Raw genomic sequence first — 18351 nt, forward strand, 5'->3', positions numbered from 1 at the left:
CAGTATCAGCTAAAAAATATGGGGGTGAAAAACCTGAGGAGCAGAACCTGGTGCCTGGAGCCCGGGGCACTCCACAGGAGAAGCTGTCTCATCTCTCCATGCCACTGCTGAGGAAACGCTCCCAGCCTGGCTGTGCATGACGCAGGGCTTTGCCTGCCAGGAGCTGTAAACAAGGAATGATGGCCTCACTGCATCCCAGATGCTCAGCATGCTTTCTCTGTCGAGTGACTGAGTCAGGAGATGGCAGCCAGCACCAGGCCGGGATGCAGGGCTGCATCCACGCGAGGCAGCAGCTGCCTGAGAAAACCCACAGCAGCCTCAAAAACTTCGGAAACTTTCAAAAATCGAGGCTTTTCACCACCTCTGACAGCAGCAGAATAAATCAAGGTGCTGAGCTCTGGCTGAGCAGACATCTCCCACACCACCTCAGGGAGCAGCCTCCGCGGTGCAGACCTGAGAGCCTCAAGGCTTCCCGCCCAATCTCAGAGGAAACCTCAGAAGGATGGCTGTGACAGCACGCACTGACTGACTGACCAGCTCTGTGCTTGGCTGAGCCAGCGGCAGGGGGAGCGGAGCAGGCCCCATGTTGAGCTTGGGCAGTGTACCAGCCTGCTGGGAGCAGCAGGCACCCCTCCCCTCAGCTGCTCCCTCAGCACCCACCTGCAGCCACGGGTCTCCCTTCATAAGAACCCCATCAGTTAAAGCCTTTCTGCCTCAGCCAGCCCAAAAGGGCAGACTGCCTTCCCCACCCTATGCACTGCAGCGTCAGACTCACGCGCAGCAGGTTGAGGGATGCCTCCGCATGTGGCAATGCTATCTCCACGCCCACTGTAAACAAACCCCAAAAATTCAAGAATTACTGAGAAACAACCACTACTCAGCCAGCAAGTTCACTGATGTCATGAAAATCCCTGCTGAGAAAACCACCAGTTGATCTTTTCAACCACGAATCAGATTCCTAAAGCTGATTCGTAACCAGAAAAGTCCCAACAAGTGACCTGCGTACGAATCAAAGTCAGAGGCTATGTTTTGCTTTTCAGTCTGCACCATTTGAGTCCAGCAGACAAGAAGCCTGTCAGAGCTATTCTGAGTTAGGTTTCTGACTACGGTTGTGCACAAATTAAAACCTGTAATCACTACTGATTTCTTAAGTACTAAACACAGATATAGCTTAAAATATTCAAAGGAAGACTCAAGCACATCTCATGTATCAGGGCCCATATTTTTAATTGTGTGAAGTCCTGGTATTTTTACCTTCTGTTATTTGTACTTTAAATATAACAAACTTGTTTAAACCTGAGATGTAAAGCAACATCTACATATACAGAAAAAGACAACTGGCATTTATCTACCTGCCAGCATTCAGGGCAAGGCACCTAACTTAGCACTCCTGCAATACTCTGACTTTTGGCATTCACTAGATTTTTACACAGTATAAAATGAATTGACAGATCATTTGATATGACTCAGTCAGCGTGCTAATTACACCAGCATACTGATTGGACATCATCCACTTCTGATTTTCTTGTATTACTTGAGTAGAATTTTTTCTCATTTGTTAAAGTGTGATTAATAGATTGGTTTATGGATGCATATACCGACAAAATATTAACTGTAGCCAATGTGAGTTGACAGTAACCCTTTGATGTCAAATGGTATTTTTTATGTTTATGTTTCCTTTGTTTCCTAATAGCAGATCTAAGCCACTGTGGTCTATTGTGTAAATATGCATTCATGGGCTTTGTCTGCAGTGCCAACAGAGCAAATGACTTTCAGAAATTGTATGTTCTGTAAGTCCTAATGAGGTGCTGGGTCATAAAAGTTATTACACAAGAGTGCACAGAAGCAGTAATTTCTCTCTACAACTACTCAAGACACTTTTCCACTTAGGATTGGTTTGCTTTACTAAGTAGAGGTGATGTAAAAAGACACGTAAAAGAGTATCTGAAACTATTGCACTAATTAAGGAAGATATAAACAATATGTTTATATGTTTTTACTCCACTGCTAAATGTTTTGGTACAGTTTACAAAAAAGCAATTTTAATGTGAGCCTTATAGACACATACAGCAGTGTAAAGAAGAGGATGTCAGCACTGATTAAAGCTTAAAATTGGTAGAACATACATTCTTAGAGAAAGTAACCAAAATAGCTAACTGGTATAGGCATTAAAAGCTTCTTGAATACCAACAGTAGTAAAGTGCTCTGTGGACCATTTATCTGTGCATGCAACTCCAATGAAGGTTAAAACTATGGAGACAAATGGTACAATTTATAAGAAAAAAACCACAGGAACAACTGTAACTTTACTCATACTCTATTTTGCTTCTAAGTCTTGACTCATAAAGTACTTCAGTGTGGCCTAAGAAAAAATGAGGTAATACTAAAGCCCACTCATTCCCGTCTTTTACAAAGGTGCCAAAACATGTAACAGATGTAGGGATGTACTTCTCCTTCTGTACTCTGGAAAGGACTTGGGAGAAGGTCATGATTTTCTTTACTAGCTTACAGGATCAAGGCAGATGCACCTGGTAAAACAGTAGCTGCAAACCCAGGCAGGGATAAACACAGACACTTGTGCAGATTTTGCACTCTTTCTCCTCCCAGTACTCTCTGGAGCTCCACAGCTCCAAACTCTCCTCACTCCAGCCTCTCCTAACAGGCATTGCAGGAGCACGAGAGAGGGGTTGAACTATGAAGAACAATATTTACCATTTTAGTACATGCCATTCCATTACATTCCACAGTTGTTATTGTTTTTCCACTGTTACTGCATGAAAAGGATGCTAAAGCCACAAACTGAAGTGGTCGGTTATGTGGGAAAACTCTTCAGCTAGGAAAGCAGGAAAACAGCAAGGTAGAATATAGGGACAAGCAGGCCACACATTAAGATCAGGGAGATATTCAAAATGAAAAGAATTATAGTTTTGCTTAACGTTACAGACTTCCCCACTGACTTCAGTTAATATGTTGTTCAGATCGTTATAGGCATTTGTGTGGAAAAGTTTCCCCCAACTATATTCAAAGAGACAAACACCATATTCAAATGAGAGTACAGTGGAGATTAAAGCTGGCATCTCATATATGAATGGAGAGACTATCCTAAGCATGATCCTACTTCATAATCAGATGTTCAAGATTAACCACTGAGTTGGTTTGCTCACTGTATGAATTTCACTTTACCCATTTTATTCTGGGTCTGGGAAACATTCCTTGAATAACTGAAATCCAAACATTTCTAGAAAAGTCATCTCTGAAAATTTTTGTTTCCAAAGCATCTGAATTTTTCAGATGAAAAGCTGTTTCATTTAAAAACTTTGACCTGTTCTGTACCTCCAGCATCTACAGAAGTGTCACTCTAATGAGGTCAGCAGCATTAGATACAGTAGATATGTACCAAGGAAGTCCTATAGCACTTGATTAATTTGCTGCAAATCAGTAGGCCTACATGTGTAAGCAATAGAATAGTGTCTGGCTACAGTGATAGCAGAATTACAAAGCAAGATAAATTCAGCCAATTGCCAGCAGAGATCTCTCTCTCTCATTACAACGGCATATCTGTACACCTCTAATGTTGAAGAGAGATATGATATTTTCCAGAAAGCAAACTAAGACTGGGATTTAGTATTACAAACTGACAAATAAACATAACTTATAATAAAACTAACTTAGCCAACAAAAAGCATCTTCAATAGGTAGCTTCTGAGTCATTCTTCAGTTTCAACACAGAAGGCTACGCTCACTGTCTTTCCTGTGTTGATGTACGCCTGGTGACTCAGATGCTATTTGTCTTAAATGCTGAGCACTGAAGTATCTTATGCACCTTACCAACCTGATGGGCTCAAAAGAGCAATATAAAAGACAAAGAAGCAATACTTACTTGATTTTGAGCCACAGGAGGGGGCTATCTGACCATTTGGGCATGTGCACATGTTTGGTCTAGAGCAAAATCCATCCCCACAGGAATGTCTGCAAATTGCTACAAATAAAACAAATACCTTTAAAACTTGCTTTAAAAACCCCAAAACACATTAAAAAAACCCAAGGACCTGATAGAAAATATGTATTTAGCACCACGACAAAAACACATGTAAACTCATTAAATTGCATACAACGGATTCCAAGAAGGTTCCTTCCATTCATCTTCGTCTCTATAACGGACAGCTAACACTTGGGATTGTAGTCTCTTACGATAGGAACATATCACAGACTGCATTAAATACATAGGCAGGTTTCCTTAGAAAATGGAAAGTGCGGTGCATTTTCCCAAAGCCCTCCTGGAGGAAGGATGGCTTAGATGCAGCATTACAATGCTCCCTTTATTTCTGCACCACAGATACAGCAGTGTAACAATTCCCATGAGAGCAAACTGCCTCAGTATCTCTGAAGAGGATCTTATCGCCTTCGGGAACTGCTTACGGTACAACATACCATTATGTGTGACTACACATACAGCAACATGATGAACATATGTATACACTGATGTCCCTATGTATACATTTCAGGGAGATGGTCCAAACAAGCAGAGTAAATGTACTTGCTGGCCCTGCCTCCTTCCATTTACTTAAATAGATTAACATATTCCACAGCTACTCGCTCCTGAGAGTCCACACACTCCTTGGATCGCTTTACCACAGACTTAAACAGAACATGTGGATGAGATTAATCCTTTGTTAAATACTGGTATCACATCACTATATTGTAGCCCACAAAACTTTGTATATTAGCTTAAAATATTTAAAACAGTAAAGAAATGATGTGTAGCTGCTATTGAAACCATACAGAAACACATTTCAGTTCTGGAATACAATTAAAAATACTCTGACATACAGGGACAAAGATAAACCTCAGTCATAACATACAACTAGATTTACTTACGGACTATGCATTGGTTTCCACCAGGTAAAGTTTTCCATCCAGGGCAACAGTAAGCATTGTAACGTGATCCACACACATTTGGTCTGGAAAAAAAAAAAGACGATTTCTTATTTTTGCTCAGAAAAGTGTTTTAAAACTAGAATCATAAAGATGGAAAAAGTAAATCACTGCAAAATACATTTCAATAATTAAATCTTGAAGTGTGGTATGTTTTTAGCAGAACCGTATGCCTATGACCATTAGGTTTTTTAGGTGACACATACTTTTATGTATTAAAGATGACATAAAATAAAAAATCAAATCAGTAACATGTGAACAACAGGAAAAGAATGGACAAAATTGTCTTCTATCAGGCCATATAAAAAAAAAAAATACCTCACAGGGTTTTGCAGCAGAACTACCCTTTAAATACAAAATCTATTAGTGAACATGGAGGAGCATTTTGCATCATAACTTCTAAGCTTTGTATTGTTTTCGCTTCTTCACTTTGTAGCATTATTACTGTTCCCTGCTTTGTCTCTGAGCAACACTTTGCATGTATGTATGAGTGAAATCATGCCAATCGTGACATAAGCCAAATAAATGAGCCCAGTTATGCATAACAAAAATGAGTTGCTATAAAAAAATCAAGGATGTGCATGTAGACAGACAAGGTTCATGTGAAACGCAGGTGAAGGACCTACTGCAATGAGAACTTACTGAACTTCTCAAATGATGGATCCACATGATTTTTTTTCCATCTTATCCCCCTCATCAATATTTGCTCTTTCAAATAAGGATCTCAGAAGAGTCTCTATCAAAAGCTGAAGGGACGTGACACCAGCCCTACCATGATTTCATTGGTAAAAACAGAAAAATGGAAACTGTTCTATGCCACACAGTAATCACTTCTTTAAAACCTAAGTCACATTTATTTAATGCAACTCTCCGTGTATATAAAGCCAGTAAGGCACACCTCTGAAAAAGAAAAAACTGCCTCCTTTTGCTGTGTTTCATAATCTTAAGGAAAATTTTACAGCCTGTATAACTATTCTGAGGAATTACTCAATAGATTAGCGGAACTAAAGCTGGCTATAAACTAGTACTTCCTTCCCAGAAACTGCTATTTTAAAATGTTATATACAGATTAGAGACAGATTTAAAGTGCTTATTGTTTCAGGAAAGGTTTCTTCATTATGATTTTGCCCTTTCTCTTTCACAAAATTCTTCATCTCTGGTATTGCAAAGTAAGTAAACAGCAGTTACCTCATATGGTGAGGCAACTTAAGAAAAACAATCTTAGTATATACAAACATTCATTTATGCACATTTTCTACATAACAAGATTTTTTACTGTATTTATTTAGGGATTTGCACTGTTAATACAATTTCAAGTACCCTGATTACCCCAACTTTGGTGACACCTAATATTTTCACTAAGTGCTTGCTCAGAAACATTTAAGTCAATGCAAACATTACCATTATCTTCCACTGATCTTCTGTAATTACAAAGTGGTAACTGAGACTGTGAGCAACACAACTGGGCATGTTGCAGGGCCCTTTTCCCTTCCTGCAGTCTTCTTATTCATATAATTCCGATGTATTCAGTTTTAGTAATGTCAGCTACTTCCCTGCAGGGCTATAACCATGTAACTTTCCTAGAGTTCCCTGTTCATCAATGCCAAATGTTGCTCCATGATCATCTGCCAAGTAAGACTGGCAAGCAGACAAGTGAGATTGCTTTTCACCTTCTCCGGTCAGAAGAAATAATGGAACTTACTAAGACAGAATGGATTTGTTGCTACCTGCTACAACTACAGGCATAAACCACCCATTACTGATCCAGGTTGTTAATAATCTGTAACCAGCTGATCATAAAGTGATATGCAGATGCTCTGTTAAATTTCAGTCTCAGCAAGTAGTTGGTTTTGGGGACCATCTGGTCCAAGTTAAGAGCCAGGAGCAGACTTTTGAGTCACGGGGAAACCCGATTTTTAAAATCTGCTTCCAAAATGGCGCTCTGGAAAACCTAGATGTGCCAGCAATTGTGAAGTCAGAGACCCTGAGAGCCTTGAGGCTGTCCACATGGTAGACTACGCCATACACCCAAAAGCTCCAACTTTGAGCCAGCTTGCTTAGCTTTCAGAAGAGAAAAAAGAAGAAGAAAAAAAGTCATCAAACTGTACTTGCATGGAACAGTCTGAGTCTGACAAGTGTATTTTCCAGTGGAACACTTTTTCGTCAGAAAGCTGCTGTCTAGCTTATAAAAGAAACCTGTATTAAATTCTGAGCTCTACTGTAGCCTTCTTTCAGAGGGAGGAGGTGTTTTCTCCTTGTGCCTATTTGTAAAATCTTTAAAAGGAGTTAAGTTTGAAAGTTACTTTCATTGATATTTATGAGGTGATCAGACACTAGGCCAGTAAGTGCCTGTAAATAAATAAAGCATTTAAGGGGATAACAATTTACCTCATGCTAAATCACGGACACCATCTATCAAATTTCAAAGGCTCTATCGTGGTATTTAATTTAAGTAGTTAAGCACTACTGCATTTAATAGAATGCATTTTCCCGCTGATATTATAGGCTATGAATACTAAAGAAGCATTTTATATTCTTATAAAACTGTTCTCACAAACAGCACTACCGAGTTTAGTAATAAAACCTGAATTGTAATGGGAAAGCAGGAAAAAATGCACCTACACAGCCCTCTTAAAGCACAACCTCACCCCTCTCGCTAAATAGGAACCTATTTCCTATAACTCAGCACTCTCACCACAAAGCCCAGCATGGAGACAAAGATGGCAGGGACAGACAATCCCATATCTGCAGAGCAAGTCATGCTTTTGAAAGCTCTTGCGGTCCCAGCCAATGTAGTAGTGTCAGGAGCCAAGGAGACAACTCACTGAAAAACAAAGGTTCAACAGCTCCTGCAGCCTTGTAAAGAGTGAACTGTGTCTGAAATGGTTAAAAAAAAAAAAATCCGACTGATCTTCCCAGCCCCCCCCTTGTTTTGGGCTATAAACTGGATAAAATAATGACCTCCTTTCCCAGATTGATAATTTATGCTCTTAATTTCAAGGAAGGTTTGGGGGGGGAATTTCTGGAGGCTTTTCTTGCAGGAAGAAAGGGAAGATTCAGAGGAAAGACTTTCACTTTATTTTAGTCACTTCTAAACTTGTAAATCATTAAGGATTTATGTAATGGCGCAGTGCTGAGAGACACTGACTGATATCCAGAGTTTCATCGAAGACATCCAAAATAAACAAGAAATTATGTCTTTGATGATACATAAGTACGAATTCAGTAGCAAAGTGAGTTGAATAATTATCAAAAGACATTAGTCATCCACTAAAAAATAGCAGAGAGAAAAACATGCATCTGGAAATTGCAATAATTAATGTTTGAAAACGACAAGCTTGGCTGACAAGATCTGCATGCACCAAACCAGCAGATTTCTTTAGGAATTACCGCAGGGAAGCTCCATCCCCGCTGAGAAGGGACCACCCAGCACAGGAGCAGGTACCTGCAGCATCGCTGCGCCCTCCCTGGGCCCTGCAGCCCATCCAGGGGCGTCCTGTTGCTGCGTGTCGCCGTTCGCCCTGCCCAGGACCCCTCTCCTGAAGACAGCATCGCCCATCAGCCGCTCCCAAGGCAGGAAGAGCTTCTGGCAGTGCTGCGTGTGAGGCTTCGGGCAGACAGCCGGACAGCAGCACTGCCATGCGCCGGCCAACACTGGTGTAACCCAGGTTGAATCAAGCCCAAAGCGTGGGTCTGGGGTAAATGAGACAGAGAGACCAGACAGAGTGGGCAGGGGACGGCTGAACTCCAGACAGACCTGAGCCAGGGCGCTGGGGAAGGTTTCTCTTCACTCCCACGTCCCTCTTCGCTCCCTGTGCACACACACGGGGATTCCTCGTGGCCTAATGAACAATTTTGATTAACTCCTTGGCTGCAGCAGCTGGCCTATGTTTAACATAATGTAGAGACACAGCTTTCTGGCAGAAGAGAGGCAATTTAAAGCAGTACTGTCAGCCAACAGTTATTTTTAGAGAAGCAGTTGCCTACTTTTCTTCTTGTGAGCATAGGACCCGTACTTGCTAAAACTGACAACAAAATTATTTGCTGATCCTTTCCAGCTAGAATTTGAGCGGGGCTTCCTTGCTTGCACAGAGAGTTAAAATAATGACAAACTGCATTGAAAAAAAATGGTATTCTGCACTTAAAAATGTGTCTCTTTAAGTCAGACTCTAACCAACACACTAAGAAACAGTAGCTCTGGAACGTGAAAAGGAGCAACTTTCACTCTTTTTTTCCAGAGACACATAATCGTATCTCTACCTTTTGCTGTAAAACAGCTTTACATACCTTCCCAAACTCCTCAGCACCTCAGAGCAAATGCTAAAAGCAAAGATTGGCCCCAACCTGTTGACTGTGCTGCAGCTTTACTCAACTTTCCCACAGATTCAAGAACTTCCATCCTTCAAGATGCTCAGAGTGACTGGGCAGAGCTGGAAGCAACCCAACCTAAGTTCACCTGCCCTGAGCAGGGGCTGAGCCAAATTTCAATCACGTAAAAGGAAAATCTCAGAAACAATGCTAGACTCAGAACAAACAAAAGAAACTGAGTTCCTGCTATCCCACAAAGTACACATTTTTAAGCAAAATACGTGTTTTACACACAAGGGATTGCTTTTGATATACTTATTTTTGCCAAGCAATAAGTGAGCCTGGATGTTTGTGCCATGCAGAGAGCCTAATACGATAACTATTTCTCACTCTGACAGTAAGGATACCGCTGTCCCAGAATCCTGGCTCAGTTCAACAAGAAAAATAACATGCTGAGCAGCTCTACGGGTGTCTTTGGCTCCGGCCTATATACAAGTCAAGAGTTCAGAATGACACGCAAGTTTCCTGCAGCAAGACTGAACACTTTTCTAACCCTAACTTCCATCACACTGTGACAGCTAAATACAGCAATCCCACAGCAGTATTTGACATTAAATGAATTCTTCCACGCTTGCTCTGAAAATCTGCCTGTGTCTTTTCCACGGACAGACTCATCTAACCTGACAGCCAGGCTTTGTTCCCATTCACAGCCAGGGACAGACGCGTTTTTGGCACGTATTCCCTCATTGTTCCACATGAGAATGTCAGTGGGTCCAGAGTGACACCCAATTTACATGGCTGTACAGGGCATGTAAATAAAAAAAGTATGCCGCCACAAACACCGTCTGCTGGACAAGACGAGCATAGCTGGGACCCAGCAGGTACTCCCTTAAGTCACATTAAAAATAAAAGAATAATAACGATAATGATAATAAAATATTTAATAATTAGAACAAAATATCATTATTACAAAGTGCATTCAGAGCCAAAGAAATCGGAGTCTTTCTACCCTGGTGTCCCTACACAGCACCCCACAGGAAAAAGCAGTAGCTGTGGCTCTAGGGCAGTGCTCAGCCCTCCAGACATCACTTCCTTTGGGGGTGCAGGAAGAGGTGAGGTTGCAGCTCCCGCACCGCTTCCAGCACTCGCTTTGCAACTGCTGATATCAATGCAGGTGGACCTCTAACAATCTTCCAGGCTACCAGCTAGCACAGGATTTGCCAGCCCGTGCCGTGCACTGATGGGCCAGCAGCACAGGAACTGTGTGTGGCATGTGGGAGTCTGGGATGGGCTGGTGCTATGCCATCCCTCCTCGGAGGGCATCCAAGAGCTCACAGAGAGAGTCTCATAAACCTGACAGCTGTATCAATGCTTGTCAGCAAATGCCCTTGGGTGTTAAGCAGCTCCTCTAACTCGTACTTTAAAATGCTCTCTCGTAGGCTACTGGAAGATTTATTCTTGCTAAGACAGAAGCTCTCCTCCTCCTCCCTCCATCACACTCTGTCTCCTACCCTCTGACTCTCTCCAAGCTGGGATAGCAATGCTGTGGTTTTGAAAGGTCAGTTAACTGTATATTAGCTATCGTGCAATGGGAACACCCTGCTGGTGATCCCAAGTTCCCGTTCACCTTGTCCCCAGCAGTCACTGGTAGTTTACTTCGTATACAGAGGGAAGAGGAAAAAATCAGAGGGAAAAACAAAGAAAGGGAAAAACAAAGAGAAAAGAGGCAGAAAAATAGCGTTCCTGAAAGGAAACAAATTCTATTTTGAAACCTCAGCTGAACATCACTGGATATTCTGATGTCCTCCAGCAAAACACGAGAAAGAGGGAAGCTTGAAGAAGAGGATGAAAATGATTAAGCCTGTAGACAAAAGAACTGCGGCTTTCTTTCGGTATTTTTGAGGCTTTAATGGTCATGAATCATTTCATAAAATGAAAAGTAAAAAGGAAAACAAAAGATTCTCCAGCAAGTCAACATTCAAAATATTCTTCCAGATAAAAGCTGGAACTCCTTCATACTTCAATGACTATGGACACGCAAACGCAGAAAGCACAGGTTTTAATTTAATAGCTCCATTTTGCCTTCCAGGGTACCTTCCAGAGAAAAGCTCAAACTTTAAAGAGCTGCGATAAAAAAAAAGAAATACAGACACAGGAAGAATCAATCTACACATCAACCTTAGCATAAATGAGGCGTTTCTGTAGGTCTGAAATTCTAAAATAAAATAAAATAAAATAAAATAAAAATTAAACTGAAGTGGGAAAATCAGAATTGAGGAGAAAACAATCAAAAGAGACATCCACAATACAAGACTGAAGAGCTAGAATATATTTTCCAGCGGAGTGCAATGGATAATCAGAAACACTCCAGGCCACAATTGTTCCATTTTACAAAAATATTTACTGAGTCTGGGGAGTAAGACCAAAGTGACATAGATGCATCGATGTCTTCTTTGTCTTTAGGATTCAGGATGGAAATGAAGACTAACAAGATGGAAGGTGATCCTACTGCGAGAGAAAAAGCTCATGATTAATTTCTGACTACTTCCATATGTATACATTCAAATATCCCTAACTCCTGAAGTCTTGTTTAAGGAGAGATGGCTTCTGACTAGCCAATGTGCTTACATCAAGAGGAAGTTCTGGTGATCCCTGCAGCTAAATAGTTCGTATACTACTGTTCTAATATCCAGGCTGCTAAATCCATGTATGTGTTTAAAGTGGCCCTTGTCAAAACTTGCACTGAAGTTTATACAGAAAGCATTCACATTTGCAGGATGGAAGATAAATGATGACAAACAAGACTGTTTGAAGCGAGCAGCACAGCTGAACGACACATTGCAGGAAAGGAAAATAGGCATTAGGAAAACAGAAGCTGCTATTTCATTCAATAAGAGTCACTGTAAATATATTAGACAGCCAGACCATTCCTGCCAAACCTTGGCCCAGCAATTCTCCCATTGGTTCCAAAGACTTGAGGGCAGCCCCATGCTTCAAAGTCAGTAGCCTCAAGCCCACTGCAGTCCCAAATGCTGTCACGTAGAGCAGCTCAGTCAGGTAATACAGCAAGCATATCTAGATCAGACTGGATGACCTCTGAACACAAAATGAAGTTGTACTGGCTGTCAACAAAGGAGAAGTTTACTTTTGCAAATCTTAAACTACCCCTTTATTGAGGAATATATTTTCAGAACCATGATTTGGCTTCTTCAGTCTCCTGTAAACAATCCTCCCTGCAAACCTGCACTGTAACCATAGATAATTCTCTACATTCCAGATGCCCCCTCCACAGGTGCTGTTCTTCCCCTCAGTCTTTTACACATCCTGCAGAGCTAACACCATCTGCCACTTGAGAAAAGTTCAACAAAACTTCCACAAACTGAGAGCAGAAAGGGTCTGGGCAGACAACCCTGCACAAGGTGAGACCCATCATGTATCCAAGGAAGAAAATGATTACCTGGAAAACGTGGAAAGAAACAGCGTAATCCACATCTCTTATTTTTGGAGCAAGAAATGTAGCACAACTCTCATTCTAACTTGCCAGCCAGCTATTCATAGCCACAGCTTTCGAAGGACACATCCTGGATGGAGAACAATAATGTTCCTTCCTACAATGGACACAAAGTGGCAAACCCAAAATGAAATTCTCCACCTGGAGACTAAGCACAAAGTGATGGCAGGCCAGCTGAGATCCATTTAGCAGCACCTGGGTGAGGGCAGCAGGCCAACCTGATACAGGTAAGAGCAACCTGGGGCAAAGTAACTAAATAAATACATAAATTAAGTAAGTGAAAGAAGGGAAGAAAGGAAAGGAACTACATCCAACTCCTGATCATCAACATGTTGTCTTGGCCCCTGAGCCAATACTACAATATTTCCAACGCAACCATGTTTCACAGAGTATGTCAAGAAGATTGCTGCACTGCTTATCGTAGCCCTTTTCTTCTGTTTGCTCTTGTTGTGACTTATTATCGTCAATGGAAAATAAACACCAAATAATTCAGAAGTATTTTTCTGATGTATTTGGGAGGGAGGGGATCTGATTCAGATTTCAAATAACAGACGCAGAACAGATCAAAACTACTTCAGTCCAGCTGCAGTATGATATGAGAAAAGCTCACGGGGGAAGACAGGCTGAGAGGCTGGTAACAGATGCATGTGTGTCACCTGTGAAAGGCAACCTGGGACAGTACTCACCAAAAGTTTACACCATAGGATGGCTTTTCATGGGCATGCCCAAAATGCATTGCATCCTAATTCTGAGCTACAATCCATACAGGCCTGGGAGTCCAACCCCATAAACCATAGATTATAGACTGGATTAAGGCCATTTTAAAGAGACGGTGTCCAAATGACAGGATTTGGAAATCTCAGTGGAGAGCACTAGGATTACGTAGGCCTGGAGATTTATTTACTTTTTAATGTCTGCCTTCAGGCTCAAGAACAACGTGGAGCTACAAGACGAATGCCATCATGGGAGCTCCTGCACTGCTCCTGGCTCTGGATAAAGAAACACAGGGCACACTACTGTCAGATAGCTCTCATTAAATGCATTTAAAATTTACATACAATGCTTAACTAGTATATTCAAAAACATAACTAAACCACCTTGTGGCAGTGAGGAGGACATCTATCACGATTAAAATGGAAAATAATATGTTATCCCTCTCAGCATGAGCCCTTCAGCAAGCTCTGATAACAGCCAGTGCCCTGCATCCTGCTCCCCAGAGAAAGTCACACTGACACCAAACCACATCCTGGGAGCAAGCGACCAGGCAGACAGGACGCGATGCCAACACCGACAAACTCATTTCTCTCCTTATTAGATTGCCATTTATGTACAGAATAATACTATAAGAATAACAGCAAAAGTAGAATCCCGGCCTCCCTCCTGCTCACAGAGGGACGCTGGCAAAGCGTGGCACCAGCAGCCAGAGGTGTGCAGGCCAAAAGTGGTACGAAAAATGTTTGAGGTTTTTCAGTATAAACCAATATTTACCGGTACAGAAAGTCTGCTTTTCTTCAGCAAGCTTTTAGTGGTAAATATTGGTTTAAAAGGAAAACCAGAAGCCTTAATTATATACTTGAATACTGGAATTATGTTATAGGTTTATAAGATCTGTTTTATTTCTGAGTGGTGATGCACAAATCCAACTGAGTTTATTCAAGGAAGCCTATCAGAAAACCTGTGAATTTCATTGTTAGAGTACAACCAATAGAGATTGCTCCAAGAAGACCAACTGCCTGTTGAATAGCTTTAATCTGTGAGTTTATGAATTGCAGTGGAGCTAACTATTACGTTCTGCAATATTCACTATCATTTCCCCTTAGTAACGACCATGAAATTAAACCACTCCTGCACAAATGTATTTAAGGAGCATCTGAACTACATGCATGCCACAATTCAGGTATCTTGAAGAAGTTTTAGTTCTTTCAAAATTTCTGCTGAGTTACTTGTTAGGCAAATAATTGCTTTCCTTGGCCATTATACTGATGAGAGGCTGAAAAACGTTATTTAAAAACTTACTAAGAACTGATTGATCCTCACTGAACTTGAGGTCCTTGTCTGGCATCATCAGCAAATGGGAAATCTTAATTAATGCTCGGATCTTGAAGCACAGTACTTCCTGTATTCCACCAAGTACCAATCAAACTGCCTGTAATTTATCTTTGACTTTCTATTCCAACGATTGAGTCATATAAATGGTTTTCTTCAAGTACACACTGTTTAGGAAGACCTCCCCATTCACGGCCCAGTTTTGTAGTTTTCATTGAAAAATCAGTGCTATACATTTCAATGCTTAAGAAGTAGAAGGATAAAGGCTCAATGCCTTTGTGCTAAAGCCTTAGGGATCTGAAGATGAAAGTGTCTCGATAAGATGCTTATTATTTTAACTTGCTGAACCACGACAGATTCCAGCTACGTTTCTGTGAAGGGGGAATATGAAGATGATGAATTTCGTCATGTGCTGAGATAATTACTATCTTTATTCTGATTGCTCTGCGATCACTCAGAGGCAACAGGCACCACGTGCAAACACATGGCATTACAAAGACTTCCTTGCTGATGTCCTCACAGCCAGATCAATTCTAACTACATGAGCAGCAAGCTTTAAGTCAGCAAGCTTTCCCACTGCATTTATAATCATTACAGCTAAAACATACTTATAGAACCGCAGTATGTGATTGGAGAACGCGCTGGCATCAACCATAAGACAAAGGTCACAGGAAAGACAGCAAACATCTGCAATCAACAGCCTGCAGTAAAAGATGATGATAAATTCCTAGAAACAAACCAGCAGACCTCAGGCTTCTTCGCTGTTGCAAAAAAAGATCCAATATTCACAGAGACCTCCCCCACTTTTTTTTTAATGTTTTTTTAATGCTAAGACACTTCCAGTAGTCATTACAATCAAACACCTACGATGTCTAAACTTTAAGGATTTATCTAAGAATGTATCCTCGTGCTCTTAGCATGAGAGCAAGAGTTCACTTCAAGAAAAAAAAAAACAAAAAAAAACAAGAAAAGAAAGTCTTAGTCATCTACAATAACATCAAATACAGTTTCCCAGCAGCTGTTATGACTTGTAATACAACTCTCAGATTCCCAAATGTATTTGTGCTGATGAACACGTTAAAAAACCTCCTTGCAAAATTGTATTTTTAGTGTTCTAGTCCATTCAATAATGAATTCTCCCTGTCTAATGTATATGCAGTTCCTGTCCATTCAAAATATGTTTTCCATCTGGATTTTCAAAGAATTAGCTCCAACCTTGTCTGTTAAAATAACAATTCTCTTTATTCATTCCGTACAGCACGCTACCACACCTAAGGAAATGCTCCTTTCCAAATGGGCCATGTCATGTGGGATTCTCCCCACAAAGATAGAGGACTGTGTGTTAACAAAGGATTTCCACCTCCTCCAAGCAGCCTGGGCACTCTCAGCCTCAAATGAGACTTACAAAAAAGGCCTATCAACCAAACTAACAGCTTGCTTTGTCATTCCTGTATCTCAGATCTCGAAATTACGCTACCTAAGAATCTGCCCTCCCAAGGGCACTCTCTCAGAACTGTATTATTCCAAGATGCAGGATACCTGAATTTGATACACCGTTATCGCCAGCATTGTGGATTACCACGCTGATGTGTAACTCACATTAAAATGAAGAACTGTTGCAAAGTACACAGTAAGTGGAGGCTTCAGCAAACACAGGAGCCATAAGACTGAATACTCACCCTAACCCATTTTAGCTTCCCAAAATAATTAACAGTGAAATACCATCTGTTTTATTATATATCTTTATCACGGTCTGAACAGCACAGCAACTCAACAAAGACACGTATCCTCTGCTATGTGCCTCCATCTCCCACTAAGGCCATCTGGGCAGTGCCCATGAGTTGCGTGGCATACTTTGTCCCAGAGGTCAGAAAATGGTGTTTGTCAGTCTGATATTGACTTAGAGTTCTAAAATGAGGAAATTTACTAAAACACCTTGGAAAAAAAAAGGTGCTTTCTGGTAAACGTATTTCCTTACAAATTTTTATTACTTGCAGTTAGCCTGAAAAACTTTGCTATAATAGCCCTTAACTTCAAGAACATCCTTTATCAAAGAGAAGATCTGCTTTGTCCAGCTGCTCCTCTGGTGACAAGGTATGAGGAAATGAAATGAGCCCAACCCTACCACAGATCCCTGAAAAGCAATGCCTACAGCTTGCACACATTGCTGTGGAAGAAACACCGAAACATCAACCCTTCCCGGTAGGAAAAAAAAGCCAAGATTTCAAATCTGCATATAAATAAAATTACAACACAAGGATCAGGAGATTAGCAAGAAATTAAGGCATTCTCATCAAGGCCTCTAAAAAAATAAAGTTCTAACAACTCCTTCTGGGGAAGCCAAGAAAACTGAGAAAATCCTTTGCATCCTTACCACGGCACAGCTACCTCTGTACCCTCTGTGTCACATCTGCCCCCTGCCTGACCAGGAGCCATCTGGCTGCGGGCTGAGGAGCTCCATCAGAGCACTCGAGGAACCAAACCTCTCTTTTATTTTCCCTTCCACTGCTGCGAGGCTTTCAACCTCACAGCAAACTCAGTTATCAGCTGCACGCACACGCGATACCTTTCAGCTGACCGAACGACTATTTTCGCATCAGAAAGGTGCTCCGTTAGGAATCAGAAAGTATTCTGCCTGACGCAGCTTTGCTCGTCCTGAGAGCGCCGCGCCAGGCGCGCACCACAGTGCCTCACGGTGCTCTCAGGCTCTAACGAACGCAGGCTCCCTCGGAGCAAGCACCAGACAGCACCGCCGCGAGCCGTCCCCGCTCCGCCTCTCCTCAGGTCACGAACAGCGGCAGATAAGCGGAGCCCGCCGAGCAACGGGGCGACGCGCAGGCAGAAGCCTGAAGGCGGCGGTGGGGACCGACCGCTGAGGGGACGAGCACGCGGGCCTCCGCGCGGCTCCCCTCCTTTGCAAAGAGGGACGGGGGACGCGGGAGGAATGCGCGAGCCCGCAGCGTGCCGCCCGCGCCCCTCCCGGCGGCCGCCTCAGCGGCCCCGCTGTGCGGCGGCTCTCCGGCCCGGGACGCCGCGCAGCGTGCAAGGCGGAGAGGCTCCGCTCCCCGGGAATGCCGCGGACGGTGCCCGACGCCCCCCGCCCGAGCCGCCCCGCAGCCCGGGGGCCCCCGGCAGCCCCATCCCCTCACGGGAACACCCCGCACCTACCCTTTGAGCGCGTCGTGCCCGCCGCCGCCCTGCCCTCTCCTCTTGGCCCGGCTGGCCCGCAGCTCCTTGGCGCTCGTCCCCTCGGAGTGCCCGGCGGCGGCGGCGGCGCCCGCCTGGGACGCCCACAGCACGGCAACTCCCAGGGCGATCCCCAGCAGCCGCCCCCGCCACATCGCGTCCCCCGAGCCCCCGGGCTCCGAGCGGCCGCCGCCTCCTCCTCTCCGCCGCTGAAGTCCGCCGGTTCCCGCCGCGCCGCCTCGGCCGAGCTCCCTCGAAGTGAGCTGCGTGGAGAAAAGGGACGAAGGGACGTCAGGGGGGGAGCGGGCACGGCCGCCCCGAGCCCCCCGCCCCCGCCGGCCCCCGGCCAGCCCGGCGCTGCCCGC

General features: G+C 43.0%; 1 protein-coding gene across 1 annotated transcript in view; it reads right to left on the reverse strand.

The window, feature by feature from the left end:
• FBN1 (fibrillin 1) overlaps nucleotides 1–18141 on the reverse strand; it is a 145796-nt gene extending 127655 nt beyond the window's left edge. Inside the window, exons 1-3 of the mRNA XM_042875783.1 lie at nucleotides 17969–18141; nucleotides 4879–4961; nucleotides 3881–3979 (exon numbers count right to left, since the gene is read on the reverse strand). Of these exons, the coding sequence (XP_042731717.1) occupies nucleotides 3881–3979; nucleotides 4879–4961; nucleotides 17969–18141 (355 nt within the window). The remainder of the gene's footprint in view (nucleotides 1–3880; nucleotides 3980–4878; nucleotides 4962–17968) is intronic.
• Nucleotides 18142–18351: the final 210 nt, after the last annotated feature.

Source organism: Lagopus leucura, unplaced genomic scaffold, assembly GCF_019238085.1.
Source record: "Lagopus leucura isolate 7727_CA_CO unplaced genomic scaffold, USGS_WTPT01 Super-Scaffold_100015, whole genome shotgun sequence".
NCBI classification, from domain to species: domain Eukaryota; kingdom Metazoa; phylum Chordata; class Aves; order Galliformes; family Phasianidae; genus Lagopus; species Lagopus leucura.